At 36.5% G+C, this 15935-nt stretch overlaps 4 protein-coding genes across 5 annotated transcripts; 2 read left to right on the top strand and 2 right to left on the bottom strand.

The window, feature by feature from the left end:
- The first annotated feature begins 263 nt into the window (after nt 1-263).
- Nucleotides 264-3679, top strand: LOC130987618 (uncharacterized). The gene is made up of 6 exons (XM_057911215.1): nt 264-582; nt 895-1019; nt 2115-2211; nt 2315-2424; nt 3103-3177; nt 3433-3679. Exons 1-6 carry the CDS (start codon nt 513-515, stop codon nt 3481-3483), a joined length of 528 nt encoding a protein of 175 aa, XP_057767198.1. The 5' UTR covers nt 264-512; the 3' UTR covers nt 3484-3679.
- A 37-nt stretch (nt 3680-3716) lies between these two features.
- Nucleotides 3717-6078, bottom strand: LOC130987617 (uncharacterized). The gene is made up of 3 exons (XM_057911214.1): nt 5896-6078; nt 5476-5799; nt 3717-4570 (listed from the first exon to the last, which is right to left on the bottom strand). Exons 2-3 carry the CDS (start codon nt 5789-5791, stop codon nt 3843-3845), a joined length of 1044 nt encoding a protein of 347 aa, XP_057767197.1. The 5' UTR covers nt 5792-5799; nt 5896-6078; the 3' UTR covers nt 3717-3842.
- A 3781-nt stretch (nt 6079-9859) lies between these two features.
- LOC130987616 (uncharacterized) lies at nt 9860-12878 on the top strand. Of its 2 annotated transcripts, XM_057911213.1 has the most exons (3): nt 9860-10416; nt 10567-11845; nt 11922-12878. In XM_057911213.1, exons 2-3 carry the CDS (start codon nt 10580-10582, stop codon nt 11943-11945), a joined length of 1290 nt encoding a protein of 429 aa, XP_057767196.1. In that variant the 5' UTR covers nt 9860-10416; nt 10567-10579; the 3' UTR covers nt 11946-12878. The 2 variants fall into 2 exon arrangements, with proteins under 2 accessions (XP_057767196.1, XP_057767195.1); XM_057911212.1 differs by having other exon boundaries at nt 9882-10416; nt 10567-12203.
- Nucleotides 12278-15731, bottom strand: LOC130987615 (serine carboxypeptidase II-2). Its single transcript, XM_057911211.1, has 10 exons — nt 15302-15731; nt 14672-14779; nt 14307-14402; nt 14131-14223; nt 13939-14024; nt 13597-13860; nt 13381-13508; nt 13209-13304; nt 12651-12756; nt 12278-12567 (listed from the first exon to the last, which is right to left on the bottom strand). The coding sequence occupies exons 1-10, from the start codon at nt 15570-15572 to the stop codon at nt 12406-12408; spliced, it is 1410 nt and encodes a 469-aa protein (XP_057767194.1). The 5' UTR covers nt 15573-15731; the 3' UTR covers nt 12278-12405.
- Nucleotides 15732-15935: the final 204 nt, after the last annotated feature.

The following is a 15935-nucleotide window of genomic DNA, read 5'->3' as shown; positions in this document are numbered from 1 at the left end:
ATAGAATGAATTAATATAATAAATTTAATTAGAGTTGGTGTTAACTTGAGATAATTGAAGTTCAGTCCTAATTTTCCCTAGCTTAGCTCATCACCCTACGAGATGATCGTTAATTTAATGTAAAAATTATACAATAAAATGAAATTAAAACGAATAAAATTTAATTATTTAAAATATTAAAATTAATTTTCATTTTATAACAACATAAATTAATAGAGTCCAACATCGTTAAACATGTTGGGATTTATAAGGGAAAAAAAGAAAAAAGAAAAATAAAACGTTAATTCCTATGTCCCAATATGTATAAATATTTTTTTTTTCTTTTGGAAGAAAACCTTCATATTAGTTGGGTTGGTGGGCAAAAACACAAACATATTGCAGGCACTCCAATTTAAGCTCTAAATCCACTACCCCAACTTCTTGATCCGCCATTTTTTTGGAAATCAAGCTTCTACTTTTACCTCCACACCTGATTTCTTCTCGTTCTAGGATTCCGGGCACAAGAATTTATCATGGGCAACGGCTCCTCCATGCTCACTCAGTACGACATTGAAGAGGTCCAAGAACACTGCAGCAACACCTGTAATCCTCCTTCGTCTGCTCAATTCGACGTTTTTTCATGTTTTTATTTGATAATCCCATAAAATGTTTTATTTCACTGTGATTCTCGGAAGTTGCTGCCGTTTTCAATTTGTTTGCGTGTTTTTTTTCGTGGGTTTTAGGCTTTTAGCTCACGACTAACTCAGGAAAATACTGGCCGTAGCTATGATTAGGGTTAGTGATGGGAATAAAGAATTGATCAGAACTGTGATTGGCATTTGATTGTGCGTTGTTCTTGGCTTGTTTTAGTTGCTAAGTTTGATAAATGATGTGTATTGGATGCGTGCTGTGTAGTTTCCCAGCAGGAGATAGTTTCACTGTACCAGAGGTTCTGCCAGCTGGACAGGAGCGGAGGCGGCTTCATCTCCGCCGACGAGTTTATGACTGTACCAGAATTTGCAGTCAATCCCCTCTCTCAGGTTGCCACAAACACCTGCTTGAAACTCTTTTTTGCTGGTTTTGTTGTTATGTTAGGTTTTATACAATTACATGTACTAATTGGAATTAATCAGGCATTTTTGATGGGGCGATGCAAAAGAAATCATCTAAGAATTTGTTTTCAAATTTGAATTGGAGTAAGTACTAAACCAGAATTGGACAAAGAATCAGAGAGTTTCACGTCGTTTATAGAATAAAGAATGGTTCTTTAGAGGGGGTAAGATGTCACGTCATTGGCTAGAAGTCTTTAGAACATAAAATGTTAAAGAAGAGGGTATGGTTTTGAGGTGGTTGGAGTATACAATTGATTCGTGTTGTGTGTCTAGAAACGGCATTCTTGCAGTGTATAGTGTTATCTGATTTATGTGTTCTGTTGTTGGTCTTGGTGTTGTTCCTATATCAATAAATGTGATGGAGAGAGGGAGAGAGAGTAAAGTGGCCATCACCTTGCTAGGATGATACGTGCTCCGATTAAATGTTAGAACTGCTAGAGTCTCCGATCCCGTACATACTTCCTGTTGGTAATAGGAAATACTGATGGAGAAATTGACCGTAAATAATTAATAAGATTTGCTAAATCTTCAAGTATTCAGAAATCTACAGGTTACTTATGCCACATCTCTCTGATCATTCAAGCTTAAAGTAATACCTCATGGCATTGTTTTGTCTTGCAATGTCAACTGAAACTTTCTCAATTTTTTTCTGATGTACATTCATTATTATTAGACTCTCAACAGTTCTGTCTCTTTATGCTTATAGAAAACTTGCTTATATCTATATACAAGCATGCATGTTTGGAACCTTTTTCTAAAAAATGTTGGCATGTATACTTGTAAGATAGTGTGCCTTGATTAAAAATTCAAACTGAAGATTACTGGCTGTCAGGGGGAAAAATGAAAACTTCAAAAAAGGATCGAGTATCCTATGTAGTCAATTAGAGTAGCAACTTTGCCTAATAAAACAAAGACGAGTATAAATCAGGGTACCTTATGTATATTATTTCAACTAAGTGAAATTGTTATTGTTCACGAATTGTTGCATGTACTTAGTTATTGTCTTTCTATTTGCATTTCCAGAGATTGTTAAGGATGCTGGATGGGCTAAATTTCAAGGAGTTTGTATTATTCCTATCTGCTTTTAGTTCTCGAGCGAGCTTGCAGCTAAAAGTTGAATGTAAGATGTGCAAAACCTAGAAATTTTCCTTCTTAAATAAAAATGTCAACATTAAATATTGTTTTCTAATCGGCCAATGCTGAGTATAATTTCCTTAACCCAGTTATTTTTAAGGTTTATGATTCTGATGGTAATGGAAAAGTTAGTTTCAATGACATTCTGGACATATTGCGGGATTTGACGGGTCAATTTATAGCTGAACATCAGAGAGAGGTTTGTCTCCCTACTCTGATCCTTTTTCCCTTTCATATATGTTAGTATTTGTTTTTACTTTCTTTTCATTTTTCTAGTTTTATATTGCTTATTTGTTCTTTGCCCCTGGAGGAAGTGCAAAGTTCTATGTTCACGAAAATTAGAAAACTGAAAAGCTGTAGTGGATAAACTTATTGAAGCAATCAAATGAATATTAGTATATGGTTATCTTTCTGTTATCTCCTAAATCAGAACTACCATGATTTTTTTTTGTGCATGCCATAACTATAATATATTGCTTTTGATTAATTTTTGTTATATTCTAGTGCACTATAAATCTGTGTATCTGTATGCCATCTTGACTTTCAACTCATATGGAACATTCGTATTGTTATATTTTGCTTCTGCTTCCTGGAAAAACAACCTCCTATAGACTAGTTGAAAGAATAAAAAACAAAATATAAGTAAATTTGATTCTATTATTGATATATTATTGGTGCTTGGGATGGAGCATCAAGGTTGATTTCATCCTGCACTTGTTTCATTTTCTGCGTTAACCATTTACACTGCTAAATACTTTTCAATGTAGTATTATTGTGTTATACCATTTGCAACAGCGGTCTTTTCCTCGGTTTTTCAAAATTTTGCTAATCAATTGCTGAGTTGTGCTAATTCGAAGTTCTGTGTTTCTACAAATAGCACGTTCTTACTCAAGTTCTCGAGGAAGCAGGCTACACCAAAAATTCTCTATTAGTTCCAGCCGATTTCATGAAGGTAATGTATTCTATATCTATCGAGAATGCTTAAAAGCCCTCTGATGATGTTACCAAGGTCGTTCCATATATCTTGGTGGATTATTATCCTAATCGTGTTTTTTCTCTTATACTTATATATATTATGTTGTGTATTCTGCTGCGCTTCGTATCTTATTGAGAACTTTACATCATTGCCTTAGTTATGTCCTAGTATGTCTTCTTGATTTCTTCTTTGCTTATCCATTGTTAACTGCTTGTTATCATCTACCCACAGATCCTGGGCAGTTCTGAACTGAAGATGGAAGTTGAAGTTCCAGTAGATTAGAGACGAGAAACTATAGTTTTCGAAGTATTTATCTGTGAAACTCATGTTAATGACATTTGATCCATCATGTTTTAAGCCACTTAGCTACAGATTCAATGTAAGTGTTCTGTCTTCTTCACTTGCTACATTTCTTGGATGCTTGGTTTTACTTGTAAACAAATATCTATAAATTTCAAGGTTATATTAATTTGAGGAATTACATTATTTATTTACATTTACCTAGATTTTCATGATTTGGCAAAGCCAATGAAATACATGTATTGAGGGGCAATTGCCAAAAGATGTACTAACAAATGTGCTTAATAGTAAAGTTATAGGTTACACAAATATAAGTTTGTATTATTAGGTAAAAAAAAACCTTAAAATGATTCAAATACATCATCAGCTTGTGGTGTCCAGACACGAAGCAACCGATCATAAAAGGAGCATGTAGCAATTGCAGAACTCTTCTTCTTTCCAGCCACAAATGCATCTCCTCTTTGCCAGTCAGCTCCATATGCAAGTGAGCCATGCTTCGTATACGTCTCGACCACCTCGACTCGATCCCCTCGAAACTTAACGAGTGCAAAACCGTTGTGCATACAAGCTGCTAACACCAGCCCCGGTATATGTGGGTGATGCTTTACCCTCCAAACTCCTCCACCTAGACATATAGAAGATTCACTCACCGGCCTTGAAGTCGACCTGGTGTCCCATATTCTCAGGTGCTCGTCGTAGCTACCGGTGAGCAGAACGTTGGGGTCGTGAGGGCTCTTTGCTATGCAGCAGACTCCCATTTTGTGAGCTTTCGTGTTCTGGAAAACCAACTGAGAAGGGTCCTGGCGCAGGTCCCAGCAGCTGAACTTGCAGTCGTCTGAACCTGTGTATATCAGCATCGGCTGCTGGATGTCAAACGAGGCGGCCCAGAGCTCAAAGTCGTGTGCTTTCCATTCTTGCAGAATGTTGAGCTGGGACTCGTCGAGTGAGACTATGGAAACTGATCCATCAGAAAGGCCGACTGCCATGGACGTGGCAGGCGGATTCCAGTCTATGCACAAGCACATGGAGGAGCTGATGCATTTCCCTTGAACTTCGGTCAAGCAACTACCTGTATTAAGCAGAAGATCTTCAACTTGGAGCACACACGAACACGATCATAATGGAAGATAAAGAACAAAGAGACCGTGTATCTAGAATCGTAGCGATTATGTGACATTATAGTACAGTACAAGTGAAGCACCTTATGCAGTTCTTTCCTCATTACACAGGTAAACTAGCAGTCGATATTGAGCTATTAAACTATTAGCAAGACTCATTTTCATACAATGTGCATTCTCTTTCACAACTTATATAACGTTGCTGCTCTTTGATGCTCGATGGAAAGAAGTGTCGTGATGCTCGAAGCTTGTTGAAACCGCCTGAATACACAGTTGGGAACTCAGAACTCTAGACTATTATGTATCATATCACTTGAATTCATGTCATACATAATGACTATTCCCTTTCATGTAAGAGCAAAAATTGATATAATGAGGCCCTTAGTGATCTTTCATAGGTTCCACCTTCCAACTTAAAATTGTAAAGACAATAAACTAGTGATCTCTCATAGGTTTCACGCTCTCGGTCAGATCACGATTTCTGTATTTCAATGCCAAATCTTTAATCCCAGCATGAACGGACTGCGCAGCACCGGTCATAAATAATTTGAGCATGTTATTAGTAGGTAGAACAATGCTCAATCAATTCAGAAAGTCTTCTTCTTGAAAACATGATGCTCATTTAATAGTTCAAGAAAACAAACATGAACACAAGAACTTGCTTCCCTGATATTGACTTCAGAGTTCAGACTATAGATTTTAGCATATAAACAATCCTAAGCAAGCATACAAGTAACAAATATGAGAGACAAATCAACTCCCAGAAAAGTTATTACAAAGGAGTCATTAAGTAAAACACAATCAACATTCCATTTGTAAAGCAAAAGCAAGTGAAAAATGAAAAGAAAAAGCTTACTATTTAATTCAGCAGAGCACGGCAGGCTATAGAGCTTCACACAGCCATGAGCATCGGCTTGAGCAAGCAAAGGGGTGCCGACGAGCCCCGGGCTCCATTTGATATCGAAAATCCCTGCTGTCTCTAATTTCTGAATCAACTGAAGCCGCCCCGCATCAGCATCTACATCGAAGAGCGTAATGCTCCCCGATCGAGTGGGGCGATCGCCCTCTTCAAGCACGTAAGTGGAGGCGGCAAGCACGTTGTGATACGACTCATGCCCACAAAACTCCACGGCATCTGCGCTCCCGTCTAAGAAGCAATGCCCCACGTCCATTGATGCACCTGAACATGGATCAAACAAGAATAACCACACAAGATTTCCCACTCAGGCATTTCGTCGAACACGTTGCATGCTTAAATCAGGAGTCGTTAGTTAACCTCTCGCAACGTCGAGTTGCGCCGCTGAAGCACCGTCCGAAGGCAGAAGAGGTTGAAGTTGAAGTTGAAGAACAATGAGTTCTGTCACTCTGCAAATTGGAGATGAAGACGACGACGGCTGTTTCAGACTTTCAGTTGGTGAAGAAGGGAGGTTGAAAATGGGCCAATATCTTATTAAATAAATATTCGAAAAATTAGTTTTAATTAGCGTAAAATTATTTCTTCTAACCGGGCTTAACCGACGGGCCTAATGTGCATTTCAAATTGGGCCTAATAAGTAAAGTGGGCTTGTTTTGGGATGTAACAACATTGAACGTGTGTGTGTTTATATTGAGGGCTCGTTTGCTACATGGTATGATATAATATGTAATATCTACAACTGTGATACGTATTAATTTATTAGATATCAATATTATATTTGGTAGGATACATAAAAAACACACCTTCTAAGTGTGATACAGAATCGAAAATATATGGATAATAGATAATGGACCATTAATTTATAAAAAGGCTTTGAAGCGAATAAGTATTAAAGTGTTGTATGTATGTATGTATCCCACACTTATCATGCATAACAAACGAAAGTAAGACCGTGTGACGTCATAATAGCATTTTAGTCATTTTTATTTTTGTAAATATTCTAATCCCAAACGAGGTGATTTAAACACAATTTCCAATTTCAACTAAAAACAAAAAATTTGGTTCTAAATGCTAGTAGGTGTGGTATTTATATGACCACAATTGCAAGGTAGTTGTATAAATAAAAGTTGGCATATAGATTGGCTTCATAAAATTTATTATCGCATTGATTCAATGTATTATGTAATATATATTCTGTTTTAATTTCATGGACCAAACTAAATGAGATAAATTTCTCAAAAAGTAATAGCTTCTCCCAAATTGTAAGGTTTGGTAAGAAGTTGTTTTCATATAAAAAAATTTCAATATAGATATTAATTACTTCGTAGTTAAGTATTTAGTATTGATGCAATATCTTTTTCGTTAAGTCATATTGTATTACAACAGAAAAAGATTAAGTGTGCGTATATTAATATAATAGTAAAATTTTAATATGTAAAATTGGAAGTATCAAAATTGAGTGTATCGTCATGTTATTTTTAAAATTTATTTATTCAATAAATATATATGAATGTTAGTATCTTATAAATCGGGCTGATTTTGATAAAACAGCCTTCTTTATAGGGACGTTATTTTTCTTTCTATTTGAGTTAAGATAAAATTTTCACCTCAAAATAGTTTAATCCTGATTTTGGCCCTTATACTAACAAAATTGAATTGAATTTAGATTCGAATTTTAATCGTAAAATTAGTTTATTAAATCCACGATTATTATTTTATTTGAAGTTGCATACTCACAACATTTCTCTATCAATACTCATTTAGTTATTTAGATCGATTTGTTCAATTTTAGAAAATGATTCCACGTGGCAAATTTTAAACGCATGTAAGGTCGGTCAACCCAAATTTAAACTTTTAATTATTTAATTTCTTAAAATCGAATATATATATATAAATCAACGGTTGAGATGATGATGATGATAGAGCCTAAATCCACGCTGTAAATTGCTGTGCGTGGTCGGCCGAAGGTTGACCCCACGATTCATCCTAGCCGTTGGAATCACGACTTTTAAATATTTTTTCATTAAAGTTTCACTTTTTTTTAATCGGATTGATTTAAAAATGGGTCCCTTTAATCAATCAATTACTGCTTTTAATTTTGTATACACAAATAATAACAATAAAAATCGCTGTCCACAAAGAAGAATGCATAATAATGTCAAAGTCGAAGCATAATAATCATATCAAAGTTTTGCACGAAATTCGGCTCCTTAAGCCCACAAAAAGGTTTCTTTTTTCACCTTTGGTGGTATCACATCGATTAAAAAATCTATGTATAACATTCTGTTTCTTTTTTTATATGTATGCAGCATAAGACACGCTAATTAATATAAATATTTTGTAAGATGTGTTTTTGTAAATATTATGTGTGAATGTGGTAAAAAGAATTTGACGATATGATGATATTTTGCATATCTTCAAAGAATAATTACACTTCTCACTTTTGTTCAAGAGAATATCTCACACTTGAAGACTATTTAAGAAGATTAACTTTCGTTCAGAAAGGTGGGAGAGTTTATGCCTAATTGATTAATCTCGCTAGGTGTTTCTATTCTTGCTAGGTGTCCTCGAACTTATTCCCAATACAAATTCATGTATTTGTTATAGCAAAAGAGTGTGTAAATATTATTGAACGTTTTTGTAAACGAGTTGTAGACTCTTGTTTATTGGGGGGGGGGGGGGGGGGGGTTAGATGGTGAACATGGTTCACGTCTAAGGTGTGTGTGCGTATCCACATCTAGCATTGCATTGTGGATGAAAGTTTGAGAAGTTTCATAAGTAAAATAAAAGGAAGTCTTATTGTGTAAGTCATTTTGTAATTTATCTCTAAATAATGAAATGTTTTGCCTGGACGAAATATAAGTGATTCAACAGGCTATATATCAAATTCTCTTGTGTTGCTTTAATGTTTATGTTTATGTGAATGTTCCTTTCTAGCGTGGAGCACATTATGGTGCACGTCTCACCACATATTAGTCAATTTATGATAAGAGAAACAAATACTTTAAAAGATCATGTATAATGGTAGATTCAAACCTGACACTTTAGTCGCAAATATTAACTACACTACCATTAAACTAACATATAATTTATCGTCGTAAAATGTCATGCATGTATAAATTATATACAAATTATCTTTTATCTAATTTATAAAACTTTTCTAATAATATTAAATAACATTAATTTGTTGTCGGGGAAAAAATGGTAAATTTAGACATCATGATTTGGAACAAGTTGCAGTTTTTACCAAATGTATGTTAGGTCAAAATTGAATTTAATGAAGCCAGAACATAAATTCAATAGTTAATGAGGCACACACGGGTAAAATCGGATCGGATGCATAGGTCATTTTTTATAATTAAATTTTAATTGAAAACTAATATATACTCCATTCTTTTTCAAATAAGTCTCATATTATAAAATTTTAGAGTAAAATTAAGTTAACTCTAATTATATCTTAAAGTTAGAAAATATAACTAATGTCGTGTATGTAAACTTATATTATTTCTTGGTATACGGAATTTCGTGTCATACGACATTTATTTGAAGACGGACGCAGTAAACTTCAACTATAGATTAAACAAGTATATTAATGGAGAATTGATGACACTAATTGAAATTAATTAAGCATTCAAATATACACAATTTTTTTTCCATAGCTAATACTTTATTCCACTTAATTTGACAATGCATGCTCACTTAATAATAATAATAATAAAAACTGTGACGTAATATTTACAAATTAAATAAGCCAATCTGAATTTCCAAGGAATCGACAATAATACCTCATTTTTACAAAACAATCGATTTTTTAAAACAAAAAATTTGTTAATATTCTTTTAATCATCCAAATATCCAATCATATATGTAAGATTATTTTCTATAATGGAGGACAATGTACATGCACGAACACTTGTTTCATTGAAAATTCTTGATGATTGGATATTTGGATGATTAAAAGAATATTAACAAATTTTTTGTTAATATAATTATAGCCGTTGTACACAATTTATCACCAAATTATATCTACATTTATACTTCATTTATATAAACATTCATACACAACGTGCAACGGCACATCGTGATATTTAATTACCAAACAAATTTGAAGGCGTCAATACATGAAAACAGCAAAATCACTAGCAGTTGAGATAAGTCTAGCAAAAATCTTTCATCCAAAAAGAAGAAATCTTTTTGTGAATTACTCAAAAGAAATATTTTAGCTGCCTCGATGTTGACTTTAACAGCATGAATTGGGATTCTGAAATCAGAACCAGGAAAATAAATAAAGTCCAATTTTAACTTAAAAGATTTATTAATTCTTGAATACCCGCCACCCAAATCTGCTCCATATATGAAGAAAAAATAAAATAAAAAGCATTATATGAATCATTATATACGTATATCATCAGCTTGTTCATTCATGTATATTATAGTATTTGTTTATACGTAATTTAGTTGCCAGAATAAATAGCAACCGGAAAATCTAAATCACTTTTTTTTTTCTTGTTGTTGTGAAAAGACAAATTAATAAACCGTTACAAGATTTCTTCCATGTTGCAGTTTTCATTTTTTCTGGGGATTCTTGATTTTTTTTCCGAGCCTTTTCTTCAACAGCTTTACTTGAAAAACTTTGAAAATCTTGTAACTTTCTATTTGTTTTTCACACACGCATAGTTGCCGCTTCAGTTTCCTTGGCGTATAGTATAGCTTTGTGGATATTAATTGATATTTGCGACTAAAACTGCAAATTTCTTGTTCTTGAAGATAAGTGAGGATTTGGGCTCTCTTGTTTCTTGTTCATGCTGAAAATTTATTCTAACCCTCGTCTCAAAAGCGTTGAATTTCCATCCAATCAGTTCATTTGCTGCAAAGATTTAGGTAAGAACTAATTTTTTTATGGCCATTGATAGAGATAAGGCAAATATTTGAGTTTCTTGAATATGGGCTCGCCTCAAAGTTGGATAAATTGCCAAGAAATTATAATTCTTGAATTGATTCTTGAAAAATCTGTATTGATTTGATTCACAGATTATAGTCTTTCATGTGTCGGAATCCGATGGGTGATGATGATGATATTCGTGCTCTAAAAGATACACTATGTGCTCAGCAGGAGCTTCTGCAGAAGCTCTACAATGAGTTGGATGCAGAGAGGGAGGCCTCTGCCTCGGCTGCCAGCGAGGCCCTGGCCGTGATCCTCCGGCTGCAGGGAGAGAAGGCGGCCGTGAAGATGGAGGCGGAGCATTACAAGAGGCTGTCGGAGGAGAAGATATGCCATGCTGAGGAATCCTTAGCCATGATAGAAGATGCAGTTTATCAGAAGGAAATGGAGGTGGCTGCATTGGACTATCAAGTGCAGGCTTATAGGCATAAGTTGCTGAGCATGGGCTGTGATGATCATGGCTTTGGTGGTGAGACGAGCGTGGGATGCAGCATAGGGAGGAGGCATTCTGTGCCCTTGTCGTCTAGGGGGAAGAGCGCGTTGAGTGAGAGGGATGGCTGTAGTGTGCAGGGGAGGGATTTGGTTTCTGGTGCTGTGGAGGGGAAGGTGGTTGAGGAAATTTGTGGGAAGGAGGGGTTGGATTCGGGGAAAAAGATCGATAGCTATAGGGAGAGGATTAGGAGGTTGGATGAGAAGGTGAAGGAGATTGCAGGAGGGAGCTACATGAGCTCTTCTAGGAGTGAGACGCGGTCTCCCTCTTCATCCGTGTCTTCTCGTGTGAGTAGAGGGAGTTCATGTGATCCAACGAGGAACGAGGGCAGTTTGTGTCAGCCAGACAAGATGATGGATGGAAGTGATCATGAGGTTAAGAGTTCAGATGGTGTGGCTGCTTCTGCTGTTGCTGCTGATAATTCTTGTTCAACGAGCATTCATGACGTGTTTGAAGTTCCACAAGCTGAAGGGAGGTGTGAATTGATGGCGAAGGATGAAATCGAGAATCTTGGGAAGGAAAACATCGTTTTCCCAGAGGCTGTGAAGATGTGTGCTAGAGATGAGCCTGAGTGGCTCAAGAAAGTGCTGCAGTCGAGCCAAGTGAGTGATGTTGAGTGCCGTTTGGTTGTTGCAGCGCCAGCAACGAGCGTTGCTCAGTTTCACACGATGAGGGATCAAGCTGGGGGGAGATCAGAGATTGTGGAATGTGAGAGAGCAGTGGAGTGTAGCAGCAGAGAGGAAGAACTGAAACTGTTAAATGAGATTAGAGAGAAAGTGAATGTGTTGCATGATGAGATCAGGAGTTTGAAAGTGAAGAAGAAATCATCCTCTGTTAGAGAAGAAGAGCCATCCTTGGCTATGGCTCTTCTCTCAGAGGTACTCTCTCTCTCTCTCTCTCTCTCTCTCTCCCCATTGAAGCTCTGAGTAAAGAAATCTGTGTGTTGTGTTGCAGGCAATGCTTTCCTTTTGGCTGTGATGGAAGTTATAGAAATCTGCTGATTGAATCGACGCCTGCATATTGTGTGTATTCTCCTTCTCTCTCTCTCTCTCTCATCAACGCCTCATTGTGTAAGAGTGACTTTGCCATTTATTTCAATATTTTTTTACTGTAATTGATCACTTTGATTTTGGACTTTTTGTGTTTTGTATATTGGGTTTTGGTTGCAGCTGCATAGTTCTTTTGTACAGAATGAATACTGATATGTTACATATAATCAAGAATGTCTTCTCTCTCTCTCTCTCTCTCTCATGTGATCAAGCAAGCATAAGTGATATGATTGTGTAGAGCATATGGAGAAAAGGCAAAAGTGGAAAGGAAACTCAAGAAGTTAATGGACTAGAATTATTAGCAATGTATTGCAGAAATGATCATGTTTCAAACACAGCTAGATCTTCTGCATCATCATCATCCATTCCAGAAGGGTGGCTCGTCCCGACTACGAATCACTCACTAGTTCCATCCCCGGCATGGACTTCCCGGACAGGAACGACTTGATGAGCGTTAGAGCTTGCTTTGGCCTATGCAGGGGAACTTCATGGCCGGCTCCTCTCACTGTCACGAATGTCAGCCCCTCGTATTCTTCTGTCCATCCGCCTACCTGCTTGTCGAACACAACGAAATCTGGTTACCAAGTGATCAGAATCAGAGGGTGGTGTGGTGGGGTGAGGACAGAAAGCTGACCTGGCCATCATCATACCAAGCACGCCACGGCCTCACTGTCGGAAGCTTCATAGCATCTATGTTGTGACGGGTTGAAGTCACCGGAATCACAGCATCCGTGTCGCCACTGTCCAAGTGATGGAACATTGTATTAAAATCATGGATCCTTACTCTTTTGTAGGAAACAGAAAGCCATGTTGTAACTGATACAATTTTTTTTTGAAATGGAAGATTAAGCTTAACTTTGAATGTTTCCCCTCTACTTGCATCTTCTTTCATATACATTATCTAACTAATATTTATACTAGAATTTCCCTTTTAGAACTTGAAATACAGAAAGAAAGCAAAGATTTCACACTAAATGGGGATTAATGTGTATAGCTCAAACATGATAAATGCAGAAAATAGTCAAATCTGGCTGATGATGAACAAAGTTATGAGCAAGCTATAGCGTTTGATGAATTCATGTTTCGATATAAATATTTGTTCTATTTCACATAAATATGGAGATTCAGAAACAAAATAACTGACTGTGTGCATGTTCTGTTCTAACAGATTTCCAGAATTAGAAAGAAAAACCTGAACATCCAGATACGAAGCCCCGTGTTCAAGAGCTCACGGTAGACATCCAAAACCGATCTAGGCGTATCCTGCCAGTGCTCACTCACCAAGTTACTGCAATCACAAAATAGATCTATCTTTAATGAATCAAAAGGAAAATCTAGTAGAGTTTGCATAGATCTCGTCGTACCTGCAAGTCTCCCAAGGGGAGTTCATGCTGCGAACATGAAGAGCGTCTTGAACCTCAGGGAGATTGAAGTATTCAGTCGAATGCTTCTCCGTGCAGGGATCGTATGGTCTTCTCAGAAGACCAACCTTCTACACCTCAAGAAAAATAAATACTACTATTAATAAACCAAATATGAAAATGTAGAGGAAAATGCCAAATTAAGATGTGAGCACTTACAGTCTTTCTTCTCCAAATATGGCTTAATCTGCTGAGATTAGCCGTGCAGGGAGGAGTATAGATGCTGTACATATCAATGTCCCCGACTTCTTGATCAGCGATCACAAGGACTTTAATGCATTCCTCTGAGGTGTGCACGAACGACTGGAAGTCACACTTGACGTTCAACTGCTTGTAGGTCTGATCAGAAATCATGCCAACGGACCACATGAATTGAAACACCCCGAAATGGTCATGAAAGTCGTCTGTTAGAGCGTTTCCAACCTGAATGCAGAGGCGTATTTCAAGGTTATTCGCTTCCACACAAGCACATAATATTCTGAAATATCAAGAGGAGAATACCATGAAACCCTTAAGATTGATAGTTTCTTCTCCGTTTTTCTCATTGTGTTGCACGATGGCACGAGTGAGTTGAGGAACATAATGCCCTGTGTAACAGTTACAAGTACATAAGAGCACAATAATTAAGTGAAAACAATAGCAATATAAGAAATTGAATGAGAAATAGTGGAAAGTGTAGAATGATGAGCTTACCTGCATAGCTCTCTCCCGTGAGATAGAAATCGCTTCCTTTGTACTGTGGGAAACGTTCTAACCATTTCTCGATAAATTTGAGGTTATCAGCAGCTGCAAGAACAGAAATTACAATCAAGATGCTGCATCAGAGCATGCAGAATATGGTGTGATGGAATATAGAGAAGAAACTGTACCAGTTCTATTATCACCATTGCTCAATAAATCAGAGGAAGTGTTTGAATACGAAAAGCCAACTCCGACAGGAGAGTCCACGAACAATATATTTGCAACTGAAAAATCGAAAGCAACAAGAAAATGAACAGTTTTCAGGTAGACATCTACAATCAGAATGAAAACAAACTTGATATAATCCTTTGCCATATCTCAAACTCAAAGTTAGGGGATAAGAAGTTTCAAAGCCCTCAAAAATATTTGGAAGCAGACGAAATGCAGCCTAAACGAAATCTTCGACTGCTGCTGTTTCAACAGCTTCTTCAGGGTTCAATTCAAATGCATATTGCTGTTTCAACCAAAAGAAAAATACAAATTATATAATTACCTTTATTCCAAGAATAAGGGTTCAAATAAAGGGTTTTCCCATCCTTCTCAATATGCAATGGTCCAATTTCCTCAGCAAGCCCATAGGCAATTGATGAGCACCCAGGCCCTGAATATCACATCACATACAACTAAAAACAATTACACATAAATTTAAAATAGAAATTTAAGCACACATTTCATAAATGGAATTTAACAAGCCACCAACAGAAATATACATAAAATGACATCAAGAAGATGAAGCACAGCAAAAGCATATCATAGAGATTACATCCATTTCCATTCTCTTCTTAATAGTCAACAACATCAACACTATATCCACCAATGCTACTCACAATTTACACACACACACACACACACTAAAGAGAGAATTGCATATATACCTAGGCCCTGAATGTCAGAAACAACCTGAAACAAAGGCAATAGCCAAGAATCTCTAAAACTCTAATCAAAAATCAAAATGGAACACAAAATGCAAGATCATACAACCACATCAAGGAGATGAAGAAGGGCAGCAATAGTATATCACAAAAATCACACCTATTTGCATTCTCTACTCAACAACATCATCACTATTTGCTACTCACAATTCACACACAAACACACACTAAAGGGAGAGTTACATATGGACCTCCATTGAGCCAGAGAACGAGAGGCTTGGACGAAGGGTCCTCCTCAGCCTCAAAGAACCAATAGAAAAGCTCCCTCCCAGATTCTTCGTTGACAGTAATGTAACCAGAGTAGTGCGCGAAGCTCACGTTGAAATTCTGGCCAGGAAGCTTCAACACTCTGTCCAACTGCTGCTGATTAGACGAGAAACTGCTGCTGCTGCAGCTGATCGGAAGGAACTCTGCAACTGATATCACGACGAAAACGTTGAAAACCCATCTCAAAAATGGCATCTTTTCGAGTAATCCTGCGATTGGATTGGGGAAGAAAGTGTTTTTTTACAGTCCCAATAAAGATGAAGTGGGTGTGTTTTTATTATAGTGATATTTTTTATTATTATTATTGAAAGAATGCGTCCATTATTGCCGGGGGTGAGTCTTTTTCTTCTCCTTTTCTTTGGAAGGCAGTTGAAATTTGGAAACTTCATCTCAATAAAAATAGCATATTTGGATATTTTTATACTCCCTCAATTACTTTAAAAATAGCATAATGTGTTAAGTGGATATAATGATCAACTACTTTAAAAATACAGTTTTAAGGAATAAAATTGTAAGAAGTTTTGATTGGGTCGGGTTCTAAAAATAGCGGCAGAAAAA

Source organism: Salvia miltiorrhiza, chromosome 6 (assembly GCF_028751815.1).
Source record: "Salvia miltiorrhiza cultivar Shanhuang (shh) chromosome 6, IMPLAD_Smil_shh, whole genome shotgun sequence".
NCBI classification, from domain to species: Eukaryota; Viridiplantae; Streptophyta; class Magnoliopsida; order Lamiales; family Lamiaceae; genus Salvia; species Salvia miltiorrhiza.
This window is presented reverse-complemented; position numbering and strand designations above follow the sequence as displayed.

What these genes read in the sequence shown, in the direction of transcription:
- LOC130987618 (XM_057911215.1), top strand. Translation starts at nt 513, where the DNA reads ATGGGCAACGGCTCCTCCATGCTCACTCAGTACGACATTGAAGAGGTC. An exon ending in CTTGCAGCTAAAAGTTGAAT is followed by an intron (nt 2,212 to 2,314) that starts GTAAGATGTGCA and finishes TCCTTAACCCAG; the next exon opens with TTATTTTTAAGGTTTATGAT. An exon ending in TTCCAGCCGATTTCATGAAG is followed by an intron (nt 3,178 to 3,432) that starts GTAATGTATTCT and finishes ATCTACCCACAG; the next exon opens with ATCCTGGGCAGTTCTGAACT.
- LOC130987617 (XM_057911214.1), bottom strand. Translation starts at nt 5,791, where the DNA reads ATGGACGTGGGGCATTGCTTCTTAGACGGGAGCGCAGATGCCGTGGAG. An exon ending in GTGCTCTGCTGAATTAAATA is followed by an intron (nt 4,571 to 5,475) that starts GTAAGCTTTTTC and finishes TGCTTAATACAG; the next exon opens with GTAGTTGCTTGACCGAAGTT.
- LOC130987616 (XM_057911212.1), top strand. Translation starts at nt 10,580, where the DNA reads ATGTGTCGGAATCCGATGGGTGATGATGATGATATTCGTGCTCTAAAA.
- LOC130987615 (XM_057911211.1), bottom strand. Translation starts at nt 15,572, where the DNA reads ATGCCATTTTTGAGATGGGTTTTCAACGTTTTCGTCGTGATATCAGTT. An exon ending in CACGGGAGAGAGCTATGCAG is followed by an intron (nt 14,025 to 14,130) that starts GTAAGCTCATCA and finishes ACTGTTACACAG; the next exon opens with GGCATTATGTTCCTCAACTC. An exon ending in TCCCCTTGGGAGACTTGCAG is followed by an intron (nt 13,305 to 13,380) that starts GTACGACGAGAT and finishes TTGTGATTGCAG; the next exon opens with TAACTTGGTGAGTGAGCACT.